The following is a 17,455-nucleotide window of genomic DNA, read 5'->3' as shown; positions in this document are numbered from 1 at the left end:
CCCCCTCCCCCTCCCACACCCCCTCCCCCCCTCCCTTCCACCCCCCCTCCCTCCCACCCCCCACTCCCCCTCCCCCCCCCACACCCCCTCCCCCCCCCTCCCTCCCCACCCCCCCCCCTCCCCCTCCCCACCACCCCCTCCCCCCACCCCACCCCCCCCTACCCCACCCCTCCCCTCCCCTCCCCCACCCCCTCCCCTCCCCCCCACCCCCCCCACCCCTCCCCTCCCCCCACCCCTCCCCTCCCCCCACCCCCCCCACCCCCCTCCCCCCACCCCCCACCCCCCCCACCCTCCCACCCCCCCTACCCCCACCCACCCCTCCCCACCCCCCCCATCCCTCCCACCCCCACCCCCCTCCCACCCCCCCTACCCACCCCTCCCCTCCCCCACCCCCTACCCCTCCCACCCCCACCCCTCCCCTCCCCCACCCCCCCCACCCCTCCCTCCCCCCACCCCCCCCACCCCTCCCCTCCCCCCCACCCCCCTTCCTCCCCCCTCCCCCTCCCCACCCCCTTCCTCCCCCTCCCCCTCCCCCCACCCCCCTTCCTCCCCCCTCCCCTCCCCCCACCCCACCCCTTCCTCCCCCCCTCCCCCCCACCCCCACCCCCCCTCCCCCCACCCCCACCCCCCCCCCTCCCCCTCCCCCCACCCTCTCCCCCCACCCCACCCCCCCCCCCACCCCCCCCCCCTCCCCCTCCCCCCACACCCTCTCCCCCCACCCCACCCCCCCCCCCCCCACCCTCTCCCCCCACCCCACCCCCCCCTTCCTCCCCCCTCCCCTCCCCACCACCCCCACCCCCCCTTCCTCCCCCCTCCCCTCCCCCCACCCCCCCCCCTTCCTCCCCCTCCCCCCTCCCCCTTCTCCAAACTCCCCAAGTATCCGCATTATCTCTGGCATCCCCTCCGCCGGGTCTGCCCACATACAACAACAAATCGTCCGCATACAGAGATACCCGGTGTTCTTCTCCTCCCCTGAGTACTCCCCTCCACTTCCTGGAACCCCCTCAATGCTATTGCCAGGGGCTCAATCGCCAGTGCAAACAATAATGGGGACAGAGGACATCCCTGCCTCGTCCCCTCTATGGAGCCGAAAATATGCAGACCCCCGTCCATTCATGACCACGCTCGCCATCGGGGCCCTATACAGCAGCTGTACCCATCTAATATACTCATCTCCAAAGCCAAATCTCCTCAACACCTCCCACAAATAATCCCACTCCACTCTATCAAATGCTTTCTCGGCATCCATCGCCACCACTATCTCCGCTTCCCCCTCTGGTGGGGGCATCATCATTACCCCTAGCAGCCTCTGCATATTCGTATTCAGCTGTCCTCCCCTTCACAAACCCAGTTTGGTCCTCATGGACCACCCCCCGGGACACAATCCTCTATCCTCATTGCCATTACCTTGGCCAGAATCTTAGCGTCTACATTCAGGAGGGAAATAGGCCTATAGGACCCGCATTGCAGCGGATCTTTTTCTTTCTTTAGGAGAAGCGATATCGTTGCCTCTGACATAGTCGGGGGCAGCTGTCCCCTTTCCCTCGCCTCATTAAAGGTTCTCATCAGTAGCGGGGCGAGCAAGTCCACATATTTCCTGTAAAATTCAACTGGGAATCCATCCGGTCCCGGAGCCTTCCCCGCCTGCATGCTCCTAATTCCTTTCACTACTTCCTCCATTTCGATCTGTGCTCCCAGTCCCAGCCTCTCCCTGCTCCTCCCACCTTAGGAAATTCCAGCTGGTCCAGAAAACACATCATTCTCTCCTTCCCATCCGGGGGCTGAGCTTCATATAATCTTTCATAGAATGCCTTGAACACTCCATTCACTCTCTCCGCTCCCCGCTCCATATCTCCCTCCTCATCCCTCACTCCCCCTATTTCCCTCGCTGCTCCCCTTTTCCTCAATTGGTGGGCCAGCAACCTGCTCACCTTCTCCCCCATATTCGTATTGTACACCCTCTGCCCTTCCTCCACTGTGCCTCTGCAGTACCCGTAGTCAGCAAATCAAATTCTACGTGTAGCCCTTTGCCTTTCCCTGTACAGTCCCTCCTCCGGTGCCTCCGCATATTGCCTGTCCACCCTCAGAAGTTCTTTCAGCAACCGCTCCCGTTCCCTACCCTCCCTGCTTTCCTTTATGTGCCCTGATTGATATCAGCTCCCCTCTAACCACTGCCTTCAGCGCCTCCCCAGACCACTCCCACCTGGACCCTCCCCATTTTCATTGAGTTCCAAGTACTTTTCAATACACCCCCCTCACCCTTAGACACACCCCCTCATCCGACATTAGTCCCATGTCCATTCTCCAGGGTGGACGCCGTTCTTTTTCCTCCCCCTATCTCCAAGTCCACCCAATGTGGAGCGTGATCCGAGATAGCTATAGCCATATACTCCCGTCCCCCTCACCTTCGGGATCAACGCCCTTCCCAAAACAAAAAAGTCTATTCGCGAATAAACTTTGTGGACATAGGAGAAAAACGAAAACTCCTTAATCCTAGGTCTACTAAATCTCCATGGGTCTACTCCTCCCATCTGCTCCATCAAGTCTTTAAACACCTTGGCTGCTGCCGGCCTCCTTCCAGTCCTGGACCTCGATCTGTCCAGTCCTGGTTCCAGCACTGTGTTAAAAATCTCCACCCATTACCAACTTCCCCACCTCTAGGTCCGGGATACATCCTAACATGCGCCTCATAAAGTTGGCATCATCCCAGTTCGGGGGCATATACGTTCACTAAGACCACCGTCTCCCCCTGTAATTTGCCACTCACCATCACGTATCTGCCCCCACTATCCGCCACTATGGTCTTTGCCTCAAACATTACCCGCTTCCCCACTAATATAGCCACCCCCCTGTTTTTCGCATCTAGCCCCGAATGAAACACCTGCCCCACCCATCCTTTGTGTAGTCTAACCTGGTCTATCAGTTTCAAATGCGTCTCCTGTAACATAACCACATCTGCCTTAAGTTTCTTTAGGTGTGCGAGTACCCGTGCCCTCTTTATCGGCCCGTTCAGCCCCCTCACATTCCATGTGATCAGCCGGGTTGGGGGGCTCTTACCCCCCCCTTGTCGATTAGCCATCCCCTTTTACCCAGCTCCTCACCCGGTTCCCACGCAGCTGTGTCCCCCCCAGGCGGTGCCCCCCCGCCCCCGCCCACCCCACCCCATACCAGCTCCCCCTTCTCCCCAGCAGCAGCAACCCAGTAAATCCCCCCCTCCCACCCCCCCGCTAGATCCCCCACTAGCGTAGTTACACCCCCCATGTTGCTCCCAGAAGTCAGCAAACTCTGGCCGACCTCGGCTTCCCCCCGTGACCTCGGCTCGCACCGTGCGACGCCCCCTCCTTCCTGCTTCCCTATTCCCGCCATAATTATCATAGCGCGGGAACAAAGCCCGCGCTTCCCTTTTGGCCCCGCCCCCAATGGCCAACGCCCCCAACTCCTCCACCTCCCTTCCTCCCTCCCCCACAACCTGTGGAAGAGAGAAAAGTTACCGGGTCGTAGGATTAACAACATAAAAAATCATCGCTCCCCCCTTTTTCCCCACTCTTCGCCCCCCCATATTCGCCCCACCACTTTGTCTCAAACGTTCTTTTTTAATAACCCACTCATTCCAATTTCTCTTCAACAATAAATGTCCACGCCTCATCCGCTGTTTCAAAGTAGTGGTGCTTCCCTTGATATGTGACCCACAGTCTTGCCGGCTGTAGCATTCCAAATTTGATCTTCTTTTTATGAAGCACCGCCTTGGCCCGATTAAAGCTCGCCCTCCTTCTCGCCACCTCCGCACTCCAGTCTTGATATACGCGGATCACCGCGTTCTCCCATCTGCTGCTCCGAGTTTTCTTTGCCCATCTTAGGACCATCTCTCTGTCCTTAAAACGGAGGAATCTCACCACTATGGCTCGAGGAATTTCTCCAGCCCTCGGTCTTCGCGCCATAACTCGATAGGCTCCCCCCGCCTCCAGCGGACCCGTCGGGGCCTCCAATCCCATCAACGAGTGCAGCATCGTGCTCACATATGCCCCGACGTCCGCCCCTTCAGGAAGACCAAGAATCCTTAAATTCTTCCTCCTCGCATTATTCTCCAGCACCTCCAGCCTTTCCACACATCGTTTATGGTGTGCCTCGTGCATCTCCGTCTTCACCACCAGGCCCTGTATATCGTCCTCGTTCTCGGCAGCCTTTGCCTTCACGACCCGAAGCTCCCGCTCCTGGGTCTTTTGCTCACCTTTTAGCCCTTCAATCGCCTGTAATATCGGGGACAACAGCTCCTTCTTCATCTCCTTTTTAAGCTCTTCCACGCAGCGTTTCAAAAACTCGTGTTGTTCAGGGCCCCATATTAAACTGCCACATTCCAACGCCATCTTGGTTTTTGCTTGCCTTCCTTGCCACTGCTCTAAAGGATCCACCGCAATCCGGCCACTTTCCTCTCCTTTTTCCATCCGTGTCCAGGGGGGATTCCCTTCTGGTTTACCGCACAGTGTTTTTAGCCATTAAAATTGCCGTTGGGGCTCCTATTAAGAGCCCCAAAGTCCGTTCCACCGGGAGCTGCCGAAACGTGCGACTTAGCTGGTCATCGCCGCACCCGGAAGTCCCGATTTCCCTGTTGAACATAGACGCCAGACTGCTGGCCAAAACTTTGTCCTCCAGGATTGAGGACTGTGTACCGGACGTTATTGTGGAGGATCAGACGGGGTTCGATAAGGGCAGGCAGCTGGTGGCCAATGTAAGAAGGCTGTTAAACGTGATCATGATGCAACCGGAGAGCAGGGAGGTGAAGGTAGTGGTCGCGATGGATCCGGAGAAAGCTTTTGACCGGGTTGAGTGGGATTATGTATGGGAGGTGCTGGAGCGGTCCGTACACTTGCCACTGGAGCCCGGTACAGCAACCTAACCCAGTCAATAAAGGCAGGGGCTTTATTGACTGGGTTAGGTTGCTGTACCGGGCTCCGGTGGCAAGTGTACTGCCGAACAGGACGACTTCGGACAATTTTAGACTGCACCGGGGGATGAGACAGGGATGCACCCTCTCCCCACAGCTGTTTGCGCTGGAAATAGAGCCGCTGGCAATTGCTCTGAGGGCCTCAAGGGGCTGGTCTGGGGGGCGGGGGGGGTGTTGGTAATGGCACCTCTGCCATTCCCGCCGGTGCGATACTCCACCAGTCCAATGGTGGTGGCGGCCCCGAGAGACTGGGGACAGTGGAGGAGACATGTGGGAGCAGAGCGGGCATTGGTCTGGTCCACAATCTGCGATAATCACCGGTTTGCCCCGGGGAGGATGGGCAGGGTGTTCCGGATTTGGCAGAGAGGGGGGATCGAGAAGATGGGGGACTTGTTTATAGAAGGGAGCTTCCCGAGTATGAGGGCGCTGGAGGAGAGGTTTACACTGACGGGGGGAAATGAATTTTGGAATCTGCAGGTACGGGACTTTCTGCGGAGGCAGGTACCAACTTTCCCACTCCTGCCGCTAAGGGGGATTCAGGATAGGGTGGTTTCTAGAGGATGGATAGGAGAAGGGAGCGTTTCGGACATATATAAAGAGCTTATGGGATCGGTGGAGACGCAGACCGAGGAGCTGAAGCAAAAGTGGGAGGAGGAGTTGGGGGAGAGATAGAGGAGGGCCTTTGGACGGACGGGTTGAGTAGGGTCAACGCGACCGCAACGTGTGCCAGGCTCAGCCTGATCCAAGTTAAGGTCGTTCACCAGGCTCACATGACAGTGGCCCGGATGAGCAGATTCTTTGGGGTGGAGGACAGGTGTGTGAAATGTGCGGGGAGGCCAGTGAACCATGTTCACATGTTCTGGACATGTCCAAAGCTATGGGGATTTTGGCAGGGGTTTGCCGACGTCATGTCCAAGGCACTAAATACGAGGGTGGCAATGAGTCCAGAGGTGGCGATTTCCGGGGTGTCGCAGGATCCGGGAATCCAGGAGGAGAAAGAGGCAGATGTTCTGGCCTTTGCTTCCCTGGTAGCCCAGAGGCGGATATTATTAACATGGAGCGACGCGAAGCCCCCGAAATCGGAGACCTGGCTATCGGACGTGGCTGGCTTCCTCCGCCTGGGGAAATTAAGTTTGCCATGAGAGGGTCACTATTAGGGTTCGCCCGGAGGTGGCAACCATTCGTCGACTTCTTTGCAGAGAATTAATCGTCAGCAGAAGGGGGGGGGGGGGGGGGGGTGGTTAGGCTAGCGTAGATTAGGGTGTTAAGTAATGGTGGGACCTGTGGGAGAGGGAGGTGGTATTTGCACTATGTTAATATTTTCCTTTTTATGTACATTGTTTATCTTGTTGCTGTTACAATGCCAAAAAAATACCTCAATAAAATGTTTATTAAAAAAAAAACTAGACACGCGCTGAAGGCTGGAGGGGCGGGGCCGGGGTGGGGAAGCGAGGGTTGTTTCCCGCCCTTGGGATGGAAGGTGGAGGCGGAGAGCCTGTGGATGGGTAATGGAGGAGGAGGGGATGTCCCACAATGGGAGGAGTCGAAGGAGAGGCGGGAGTGGCCGGGGTCAGCTGACTTGCGGGAGTGCAATGGGGGGAGTAAAGCAGATAGGAGGGATCCTAGCTGGAGGGATGGGGGGTGGGAACCGGGTTGCTGCTGGTATGGTCAAGGGGGAGCTGGGGCGAGTAGAGGGGGTTGGGACGGGGGTCTGCCGCTGTGGGAAATGGGCCGGGTGTGGGGTGCGGGCGCGTGGCTGGTCAAGGAGGGGTTATGGCTAGTTGGCGGCGGAGGGGGCGGGTGGCCCCCCGATCCAGTTGATAACCTGGAATGTAAGGGGACTCAACGGGTCGATCAAGCGGGCCCGGGTGTTCGAGCACCTGAAGGGGCTGAAGGCGGATGTGGTCATGCTCCAGGAGACACATCTGAAGGTGGCAGACCAGGTAAGATTGAGGAAGGGGTGGGTAGGTCAGGTATTTCACTCAGGGTTGGATGCCAAAAATCGGGGGGTGACGATCTTGGTGGGAAAGAGGGTGTCGTTCGAGGCGTCGAGCATTGTGACAGACAATGGCGGTAGGTACGTAATGGTAAGTTGCAAGGGGAGAGGGTGGTGCTGGTCAACGTGTACGCCCCGAACTGGGACGATGCGGGTTTTATGCGGCGCATGTTGGGTCGGATCCCGGACTTGGAAGTGGGGGGCCTGATAATTGGGGGGGGGACTTTAACATGGTGTTGGATCCGGCACTGGATCGCTCCAGGTCTAGGACTGGTAGGAAGCCGGCGGCGGCTAAGGTGCTGAGGGGGTTTATGGACCAGATGGGAGGGGTGGACCCTTGGAGATTTGCAAGGCCAGGAGCTAGGGAATTTTCATTCTTCTCGCATGTCCGTAAGGCTTACACTCGGATCGACTTCTTTATTATGAGCAGGGCGCTGATAGCGAGAGTAGAGGATACCGAGTACTCGGCAATAGCCATTTCGGATCACGCCCCACATTGGGTAGACCTAGAGCTGGGGGAGGAGAGGGACCAGCGCCCGTTGTGGCGCTTGGAGGTGGGGTTGTTGGCGGACGAGGAGGTGAGTGAGCGGGTCCGAGGAAGTATAGAGAGATACCTGGAGGCCAACGATAACGGGGAGGTCCGAGTGTGGATGGTATGGGAGACGCTGAAGGCGGTTGTTAGGGGAGAGCTGATTTCCATTAGGGCCCACAAGGAGAGGAGAGAGCAGAGGGAGAGGCTGGTGGGGGAGATGGTGAGGGTAGACAGGAGGTATGCGGAGGTGCCAGAGGAGGGACTGCTGAGGAAGAGGCATATCCTCAGGGCTGAATTCGACCTGTTGACCACCAGGAAGGCGAAGGTGTAGTGCAAGAAGGCCCAAGGGGCGATTTATGAGTATGGGAAAAAGGCAAGCCGGATGCTGGCGCACCAGCTTCGGAAGCGGGACGCAGCTAGGGAGATCGGAGGAGTTAAGGACAGGGGAGGGAGTGTGGTACGGAGTGAGGTTGACATCAATGGGGTCTTCAGGGACTTCTATGAGGAATTGTATCAGTCCGAGCCCCCACGGGAGGAGGGAGGGATGGGCCTCTTTCTGGACCAAGTGAGGTTTCCGAAGGTGGAGGAGGGACTGGTAGCGGGATTGGGGGCCCCGATTGGGCTGGAGGAGCTGACCAAAGGGATAGGGAGCATGCAGGCGGGGAAGGCACCGGGGCCGGACGGTTTCCCGGTCGAATTCTACAAGAAATATGTGGACCAGTTGGGCCCGTTGCTAGTTAGGACCTTCAATGAGGCAAGGGAGGGGGGGGCTTTGCCCCCGACGATGCCCCGGGCACTGATCCCCTTGATCCTGAAGCGGGACAAGGATCCTCTGCAGTGTGGGTCTCACAGGCCGATTTCGCTGTTAAATGTAGATGCCAAGGTGCTGGCGAAGGTCTTAGCCACGAGGATTGAGGGCCGCAGGTGATCCATGAAGACCAGACGGGATTCGTGAAGGGGAGGCAGTTGAACGCGAATGTGCGGAGGCTCCTAAAAGTGATTATGATGCCGGCGAGGGGGGGGGGAGGCGGAGATAGTGATGGCGATGGACGCGGAGAAGGCCTTCGATAGGGTAGAGTGGGGGTACATGTGGGAGGTGCTGAAGAGGTTCGGGTTTGTTCGGTGGGTTAGGTTGTTGTACGAGGTCCCGATGGCGAGTGTGGCCTGAGTACTTTCGGTTGCATCGAGGGACGAGGCAGGGGTGTCCTCTGTCCCCCTGCTCTTCGCACTGGCGATTGAACCCCTGGCTATGGCACTGAGGGAGTCGAGGAACTGGAGGGGGTTGGTGCGGGGCGGGGAGGAGCATAGGGTGTCGCTCTATGCGGACGGCTTGCTGCTGTATGTGGCGGACCCGGTGGGGGGAATGCTGGAGGTAATGAGGATCCTCAGAGAGTTCAGGGATTTCTCAGGGTACAAGCTCAACATGGGGAAGAGCGAGTTGTTCTTGGTTCACCCAGGGGACCAAGAGAGGGGGATTGGCGAGCTCCCACTAAAAAGGGCGGAGAGGAGCTTCAGGTACTTGGGGGTCCAGGTGGCCAGGAGCTGGGGGGCCCTGAAGAGACTTAATTTCACGAGGATAGTGGAGCAAATAGAGGAGGAGTTCAAGAGGTGGGACGCGCTGCCGCTGTCTCTGGCGGGTAGGGTGCAGTCAGTTAAGATGACGGTGCTCCCAAGGTTTTTGTTCCTGTTCCAGTGCCTCCCCATTTTTATCCCGAGGGCCTTCTTTGGGCGGGTCAACAGGAGCATAACGGAGTTTGTGTGGGCGCGAGGGACTCCGAGGGTGAGAAGGGTGTTCCTGGAGCGGAGTAGGGATGGGGGGGGGACTGGCGCTGCCCAACCTCTGTGGGTACTACTGGGCTGCCAATGCGGCGATGGTGCGTAAGTGGGTGATGGAGGGGGGAGAGGGCATCATGGAAGAGGCTGGTGATGGCATCCTGTGAGGGTACGGGTCTGGAGGCGCTGGCAACGGTGCCGCTGCCGTTCCCTCCAATGAGGTATACCACGAGCCCGGTGGTGACGGCGACCCTCAAAAAGGGGCTGTTTAGCACAAGGTTAAATCGCTGGCTTTGAAAGCAGGCCAGCAGCACGGTTCAATTCCCGTAACAGCCTCCCCGAACAGGCGCCGGAATGTGGCGACTAGGGGCTTTTCGCAGTAACTTCATTGAAGCCTACTTGTGACAATAAGCGATTTTCATTCATTTCATTCAATCTGGGGGCAGTGGAGGCGGCACAGGGGGGACGTTGGGGCCTCGGTGTGGACCCCAATACGGGGGAACCACCGGTTTGTCCCAGGGAGAATAGATGCAGGGTTTTCGGGGTGGCACAGGGCAGGGATAAGAAGGTTGAGGGACCTGTTTGTGGACGGGAAGTTCGCGAGCCTGGGTGAACTGGAGGAGAAGTATGGGCTCCCCCCGGGGAACGCCTTAAGATATTTACAGGTAAGGGCGTTTGCCAGGCGGCAAGTGGTGGAATTCCCGCGGCTGCTGCCACGCACAGTACAGGATAGGGTGCTCTCGGGGGGGTGGGTTGGTGTGGGGAAGATCTCGGAAACATACCAGGTGATGCAGGAGGAGGCCTCGGTAGTGGAGTTGAAAGGTAAGTGGGAGAGGAGATCGAAGAGGGGACGTGGGCAGATGCCCTAGGGAGGGTGAACTCTTCCTCTTTGTGTGCGAGGCTCAGCCTCATACAGTTTAAGGTACTGCACAGGGCACACATGACCGGGACAAGGATGAGCTGGTTCTTTGGGGCAGAGGACAGGTGTGTTAGGTGCTCAGGGGGCCCAGCAAATCACACCCATATGTTCTGGGCATGCGCAGCGCTGGAGGAATTTTGGAAGGGCGTAGCAAGGACGCTGTCAAGGGTGGTAGGATCCAGGGTCAAACCAGGGTGGGGGCTCGCAATATTTGGGGTTGCAGGGGAGCCGGGAGTGCAGGAGGCGAAAGAGGCCGGTGTTCTGGCCTTTGCGTCCCTGGTAGCCCGGCGAAGGATTCTTCTTCAGTGGAGGGATGCGAGGCCCCCAAGCGTGGAATCCTGGATCAACGATATGGCGGGGTTCATTAAATTGGAGGGTGAAATTCGCCTTAAGAGGATCGGTACAAGGGTTCTTTAGGCGGTGGCAACCGTTCTTGGACTTCCTGGCAGAACGGTAGACAATGGTCAGCAGCAGCAGCAACAAGGGGGGGGGGGTCAATTTTATTTTTGTTTATGTACACTGGGGGATCTGAGGGGGTGGATATATTTGCTATGTTTGCTTTGTGTTAAACTCGGGGTGTTGATTTATTGTTTGTGTATGGGGGGGGGTTGTTTTAATTTGTTCTGTATTTAATTTTATTGGGTTTCTTTTATATTCTGTTGTTGATATTTTGAGAAAACCCTAATAAAAATTATTTTAAAAATAACAAAAAAACTAGACAAACTGATAAGGGAGAACCAGTGGATGTAGTGCATTTGTACTTTCAGAAAGCTTGTAATAAAGTCCCGCATCAGAGGTTTGGGCGCAAAATTAAAGCATATGGTATTGGGGGTAATATATTGGTATGGATTGAGAATTGGTTAGTAGACAGGAAACAAGAGAGTCGAATGACTAGTTGGGCCCCTGCGGTCACAGTATAAATCAATTATTTGGATGAAGGAACCAAATGTAATATTTCCAAGTTTGCTGATGACACAAAACTTGATGGGAATGTGGTTGGTGAGGGGCATGCTCAGAGGCTTCAAGGTGACTTAAAACTTAAACAAGTTGAGTGAGCACACAAATACATAGCAGATGTAGCATAGCATGGATAACTGGGAAGTTATCCACTTCTGAAGGAAAAACAGAATGTCAGATTGTTATTTACATGTGATGGATTGGGAAATATACACCAGTCAGTGAAAGCAAGAATGCAGATACAGCAATTGTTAAGAAGACAAATGGTATATTGGTCTTCATTTGCAAGAGGACTGGAGTACAGGAACAAGAATGTCTTAATGCAGCTGCACAGAGTCCTTGATGAAACCACAGCTGGAATAGTGCATGCCACTTTGGTCTCCTTCACAAGAAAGGATTGCCATGGAGGGAGTGCAGCAAAGGTTCACCAGAACAATTCCTGGAATGATAGGATTGTCCCATGAAGAGAGATTGGGTCAGCTAGGCCTGTATTCACTGGAGTTCAGAAGAATGAGAGGGGATCGATTAAAACATATAGAATTCTGGCTGGCTAGACAGACTGGATGCGAGGAGGTGGTTTCCTCTGGCTGGGGGGGTCTAGAAAAAGGGGTCAGTGTCTCAGGCAACGGGGTAGGTCATTTAGGACTGATGCGAGGAGAAGCTTTTTCACTCAGAGGGTGGAGAACCTATGGAATTCTCTACCACAGAAGGCTGTGGAGATCAAGTCATTGAATGCATTTAAGAAAGAAATATATGAGAGTTCTATATTCTAAAAGGCGTCAAAGAGGTATGGGGAGAGCATGCAAGTATGGCGTTGAGATAGAGAATCAGCCATGATCAGACCAAATGGTGGAGCAGGCTCGAAGAGCTGAATTTTCATAGAATGTACAGTGCAGAAGGAGGCCATTCGGCCCATCGAGTCTGCACCGGCTCTTGGAAAGAGCACCCTACCCAAGCCCACCCCCCCACCCTATCCCCATAACCCAGTAACCCCACCCAACACTAAGGGAAATTTTGGACACTAAGGGCAATTTATCATGGCCAATCCACATAACCTGCACATCTTTGGACTGTGGGAGGAAACTAGCACGCGGAGGAAACCCACGCACACACGGGGAAAACGTGCAGACTCCACACAGACAGTGACCCAGGCCAGGAATCGAACCTTGGACCCTGGAGCTGTAAAGCATTGTGCTAACCACTATGCTACCGTGCTGCCCACTGTTCATTGCCTAATGCACAGTGGCACAACATATATCAATATTGCAAGCATTACGTGTGCATATCTGAACAACCTTTATCAATAACAATGCTATGAACTGATCACACAGCAGTCAGCTTTTTTTTTACAATTATGTTTGAAATATGAATGCAGGAAGCGAATACCAGATAATGACAATCAAAGATTGTAGCAGGAAGGTGGACTGAACTGCAGCTTCCAATTTAATGTCTGTTTAGTTGGAGGATAAAAAATGTGTTTCCACCTCCAATTTAGATTCAAGTCCAGCCAAGTTGAAGACTGAAAGCTTCTTTTTTGCCCCTCTTGAAGCTGAAGGATGCCAATTGAAATGGGTTGGAGCAATTAAGACCCAGTTTCTAATGGGTCCATGCCCAGAGAATGAAACAATATTTTCGGCAGCACCTGTGGCCAAAACCAAGGACAAAAGCATTATCTGCGCACAAACCATGGCTGGCACCAATGACTGTTTCTAAAGCTAAGTGGAGTCAAATTATTGAAACAGAATGACAAAATCTTTAGTTTCTTCTGACATTTTCACAAATACTATAATATTAGAGATTAGCACAAATACTATAATATTAGAGATTAGCAGATGATACAACTATATTCAGAAAATTTGAAGAGTTAACAATACCTCTCGATAGGAGGCTGTCAATCAAAGCATGACCCAGAAATTCCAACATCCCACAAAAGTGACTTTTCAGAAGGGGCTCTGGAGCGTTGTGGACAATAAATGGAGATAGCTGTCACATACTGCTTTAGGTGACACTAGCCATGAACATACTGATTGGCGGAGCAGGCTCGAGAGGCGCTATTTTCTACGTGGGGTTACCCCATAAACTTGAGCACAAAATGGGTTCAGCACTCCTGACAAACGACATTGAAAAATAACTTATGAAGTTAGAGTAGCCATCTGTTGATGTATAAGAACTGTACTATATTTAGTAATTTAGTGCGGTAGACTTATTACTGTGGTACAAAGATTTTCACAGCATTATCCTGGTTGCCTGTGGTGGCAAGGATCTCACCGCCACACCAATGCAGCAAATATGTAGTCTCCAGAGAATACAACTGCTGCATTAGCGGAGACATGCTGATTCAGACTTAGTTGGCTAACCTATCACCCAGCACACCTCAAACCCTGGTGGCCTTTTGGGACCAGTACCGAAGCCCTTCAGCAAATTGCCCTCTGCAAATGATGTAATGCTTGGAAGAACCGCAACATTTCAAATTAATTCCTTATAGAGGACCCCCCCTGAAGTACTAAACTTGCCTCGTAAACAATGGACAAACAAACCAGCTCAGGGCTGGTCATGGGAGCCACTGCCACACTCTCCAGAGTTGAAAGGTAGAAGCACTCATGCCATGCAACTGTAGAACTCCTAATCAGACTCCGAAGCACATCAAACACTGCCCTCAGAGGAAATTCACAGGCAACCTACAAAATATCCACACTGTTACCTAGACGTTTCAAAGCCAAGTTCATTATGACCAAAAACACTAGTTTGCTTATGCTGTTATTAAAGTTTAGGAGTCTCGAATTACTGTAGTTTTAGATATTACATACTTACACAAGTTATTAGAAAGCACAAATGTAAAATGTGGTGTTCTACCCTAAAATCTAAGCTAGTTTTCTACTTCAAAAATGGCCTACCTCTGCTCCTATTTTTATGATACAAAAGCAGCTGCAGATATCATCAGATCCCTCAGCCTCCTGAACTCATTCACTTTCAACAAAATGAACCAAAGGTGCGCAGTCTCATTACCTGTCCTCACTAATAAACCATAGGCGCATTCAGCAGCCTTGCCACGCCCGACTCGGTGCCAGAACGAGGCCCTTGAATCTCGCGAGATTTGAGACGCTCAAAACGTTTTGTGAGATTCAATAGAATTTCAGGAGGTGTCGCAATCTGGACCTCGCCTTCACTGGGCATGATCCAGATCAGCATATTTAAAAGAGCCATACACCTCAGTTAAATATACGTTCGCCAGATTCACACGACACCCAGGACTCAACAGACGCGCCTGGGGGACCTCACCAGGGCGCTGTCTAATACTGGTCCACACAAACATGGACCAGGCGTAACACCATCTGGGATTGGGGGGGGGGGGGGTCTCTCAGGCCTTTGGAGATTCCTGGGTGGTCAGGGACAGGGCAGGGTGGCGACCTGGCTCTCCCGCTGGCACCTCAGCACTGCCAGAGATCGGGCCCGGAGGGGGCCTTACCAGGTAGAGAGAAGGTGGGGCGGTTCCCGAGGACCTCCCCAAGTTTGGGGTGGGGGGTGTGTGGAAGAGAAGAGATCGGGGCACCCCGATCGGCGAGGAGTCTTTTACTGCTGGTGAGCCAATCACTCTAAAGTTCGTCCTCGGCGGAGAATTTCCCGAGGCCAAAAGAAATGACAAAGTGCTGTGGAACAAGCGGGATGTTTCTTGGTGCAGGTCTGCTGAATCGCGCCCCATATATTCAAATTCTTAATGCTGTAATGTCAGGATAATATCAGGATATAAACGGTTAACAGGACTGGTCAAATTTTAAAGTTATATTTCAGAGCCGATAAGGTATTTTACTCCACTGTTACTTATCAATTGGTTTTGGAAATGGGTACAATTCTATTGACAGACCAGTACAAAAGTGACTTCAGCTGCGTTACATTGTGAAATTCCAGGAAAAGCGTTCCACTTACTTGAGAAGGGTGGTTAAAGCCCTTTCCACTGTGTAACTTCTCTCTGCATATTTCAGTACTCTATTGCCAGCCAGGAAAATCAAGTTGGTTTTGTTCTTCTTTCCTTTATCGGTCCCTAAAATTTTAATGGCCTAAACAATAGACCAAGACACAGATTATCAAGGCCACAATCAGAGCAGCAAAAGTAATTCTGCCCAAATTTATATTTGATTATTCGAAACAGCTCAGTGGCTCTGGGGGGAGGGAATGGAGGCTGACGTAACAGCACGGTGGTATTACACCAAGTTCAGTCACGCCCCATGTTTCAGGTTGATTTTCTTCCATTAGGTCTGTTCCGAAAGGTTATCAAGTGAAACATTAGCTCTATTCTCTCTCCACAGATGATGCCTGACCCTGAGTTTTCTTTTTAACATCAGTCTGTTTTTATTTCTAAGCGTTATACATGTATAAATCTTGTCTAGTTTATGCCCAATTGCTTTGAAATAAAATAGCATTGACCACATTCATTGTAGCAGGAAAGTTAACTCATTTTGAGGAGAAAAATATGCGTCAGATTGCAAAGCTTCTGCTCGTTGGAGGAAAGTTAAATTCATGGGTAGTTGTTATTCTGGCTTCCCATTATTGGTTTGTGAACAATTAGTCCAGCCCGAATGTGGTATGGTCAATATTTACAGAACATTCAATAATGGTTTTAGAAAAGTATCAGTGAACAAAGTGATCACTGGTATAGGCCCTAAATCAGAGCAAAATTCCCAGTACGGAGCTTCAGAGACTCGAGGGCGATAAATAATAGGAATGTCTGGTGTTCTAGAGCCTCCCTTTGGTGGTAACCTTGGTACTAAAATGTGCAGCTGGGTTTCCAGATTGAGTAATTGGCTGCTCATGAAAATGGCACTCTCTTTAAATCGAGGTAGCACAAGAGGAGTAATTTGTGAATCCCTTACACTTGAAACCATGCACATAACTCTGAAGGAAAATTTATCTCCATTGGTGTGAAATGAAATCAAAGGACCAGAATGTTAAAAGCACAAGCATACACTCATTAATTTGCTCCTTCTTGTCTTCAAGTAAATTGCTGCTTTATTATAACAATCATCTTTATTGTCACAAGTAGGCTTACATTGATACTGCAATGAAGTTACTGTGAAAATCCCCTAGTCGCCGGCGTGTTCGGGTACACGGAGGGAAAATTCAGAATGTCCAAATTACCTAACAGCACGTCGTTCGGCACTTGTGGGAGGAAACTGGAGTGCCCGGAAGAAACCCACGCAGACACAGGGAGAACGTGCAGACTCCGCGCAGACTGTGACCCAAGCCGGGAATCGAACCTGGGACCCTGGGCGCTGTGAAGCAATGGTGCTAACCACTATGCAACAGTGCTACTTATACGAAGAGCACACGGAAACATATTACTAGATCCTCACCTGTAGGTGACTGAGATTTGATACGTGTGTTCCACAGCACATATTTGCATCGATTCCAACAATGTCGATAATTCGAACTGGGCCTGCATGATCATCTGGTAAACCCCGACCTCTCACCTACAAAGCAAACAGTTACTATTACAAGCAACAAAAGATCAATGAAACGTTCTGATCATTTTTATGACAATAGACCTCCCGTGGCATTGTACACTGTGAAAGCTAGAGCGCACTTTCTGATGTTTGTGTCATCCCACTGCAGCTAAAATATGATGGCAGTTCAGCTTTTTTTATTAAACAAGCATGGATAACTGACTGAAACAATTTAATTTTGTCGTTGTAATGATGGTAAAACTGTCAGTATTTGCTGCAATAGCTTTGCAAAATGAACAGCAACTTCTGCTGTCAGCACATGTGTAGTTAAACACAGAAATCCAGAAGTTGTCCCCCACCGGGTGCACTGTTTACAGAATTGTTACAGTACAGGAGGCCATTCAGCCCATTGTGTCTTCACCAGCTCATTGAACAAGCAATTTGCCTGGTGCCATTCCCCCGCCTTCTCTCTGTAACCCTGCACATTCTTGCTTTTCAGAAAACAGAAAGATTTGCGTTTAAGTGCCTAGATTGAACCTCAGTGCATTTCAGGACTCAATCACTTGTGTGATAAAGCTCTTCATGTCACCTTTAGTTTTTTTGCCAGTTACTTCAAGTCCGTGCTCTCTTGTTCTCAATCCTTTCATGCGAGCAATTTCTCCCCATCGACCCCTCGCATACCTCCATCAAATCTCCACTCTTCTCCAAGAAAAACAGTCCCAAGATCCCATCTATTTTGCAACTGAAATTTCTTATCCCTGGCACCATTCTCGCAAGTCTTTTCTGGCCCAATGTCTTGGTATCTTTCTTGATGGGCAGGATGCAGAACTGGACACAATACTCCAGCAGAGGTCCAACTACTGTCTTATACAAATTCAATATAACCTCCTTGCTCTTG

The 17,455-nt window shown here is 52.5% G+C and overlaps 1 protein-coding gene across 2 annotated transcripts in view; it reads right to left on the bottom strand.

Annotated features, from left to right (window-relative positions):
* The window catches only part of aarsd1 (alanyl-tRNA synthetase domain containing 1), a 111,350-nt gene that overhangs the window by 14,197 nt on the left and 79,698 nt on the right, over positions 1 to 17,455 (bottom strand). For both annotated transcript variants that reach the window (XM_072487285.1, XM_072487284.1), the window contains 2 exons: positions 16,468 to 16,584; positions 15,044 to 15,174 (listed from right to left, as the gene is read on the bottom strand). In XM_072487285.1, coding sequence (XP_072343386.1) covers positions 15,044 to 15,174; positions 16,468 to 16,584 — 248 coding nt within the window. The remainder of the gene's footprint in view (positions 1 to 15,043; positions 15,175 to 16,467; positions 16,585 to 17,455) is intronic.

This window comes from Scyliorhinus torazame, chromosome 21, assembly GCF_047496885.1.
Source record: "Scyliorhinus torazame isolate Kashiwa2021f chromosome 21, sScyTor2.1, whole genome shotgun sequence".
NCBI classification, from domain to species: Eukaryota; Metazoa; Chordata; class Chondrichthyes; order Carcharhiniformes; family Scyliorhinidae; genus Scyliorhinus; species Scyliorhinus torazame.
Note: the sequence above shows the minus strand (reverse complement) of the source record. Positions and strands in the feature narration are given on the sequence as shown.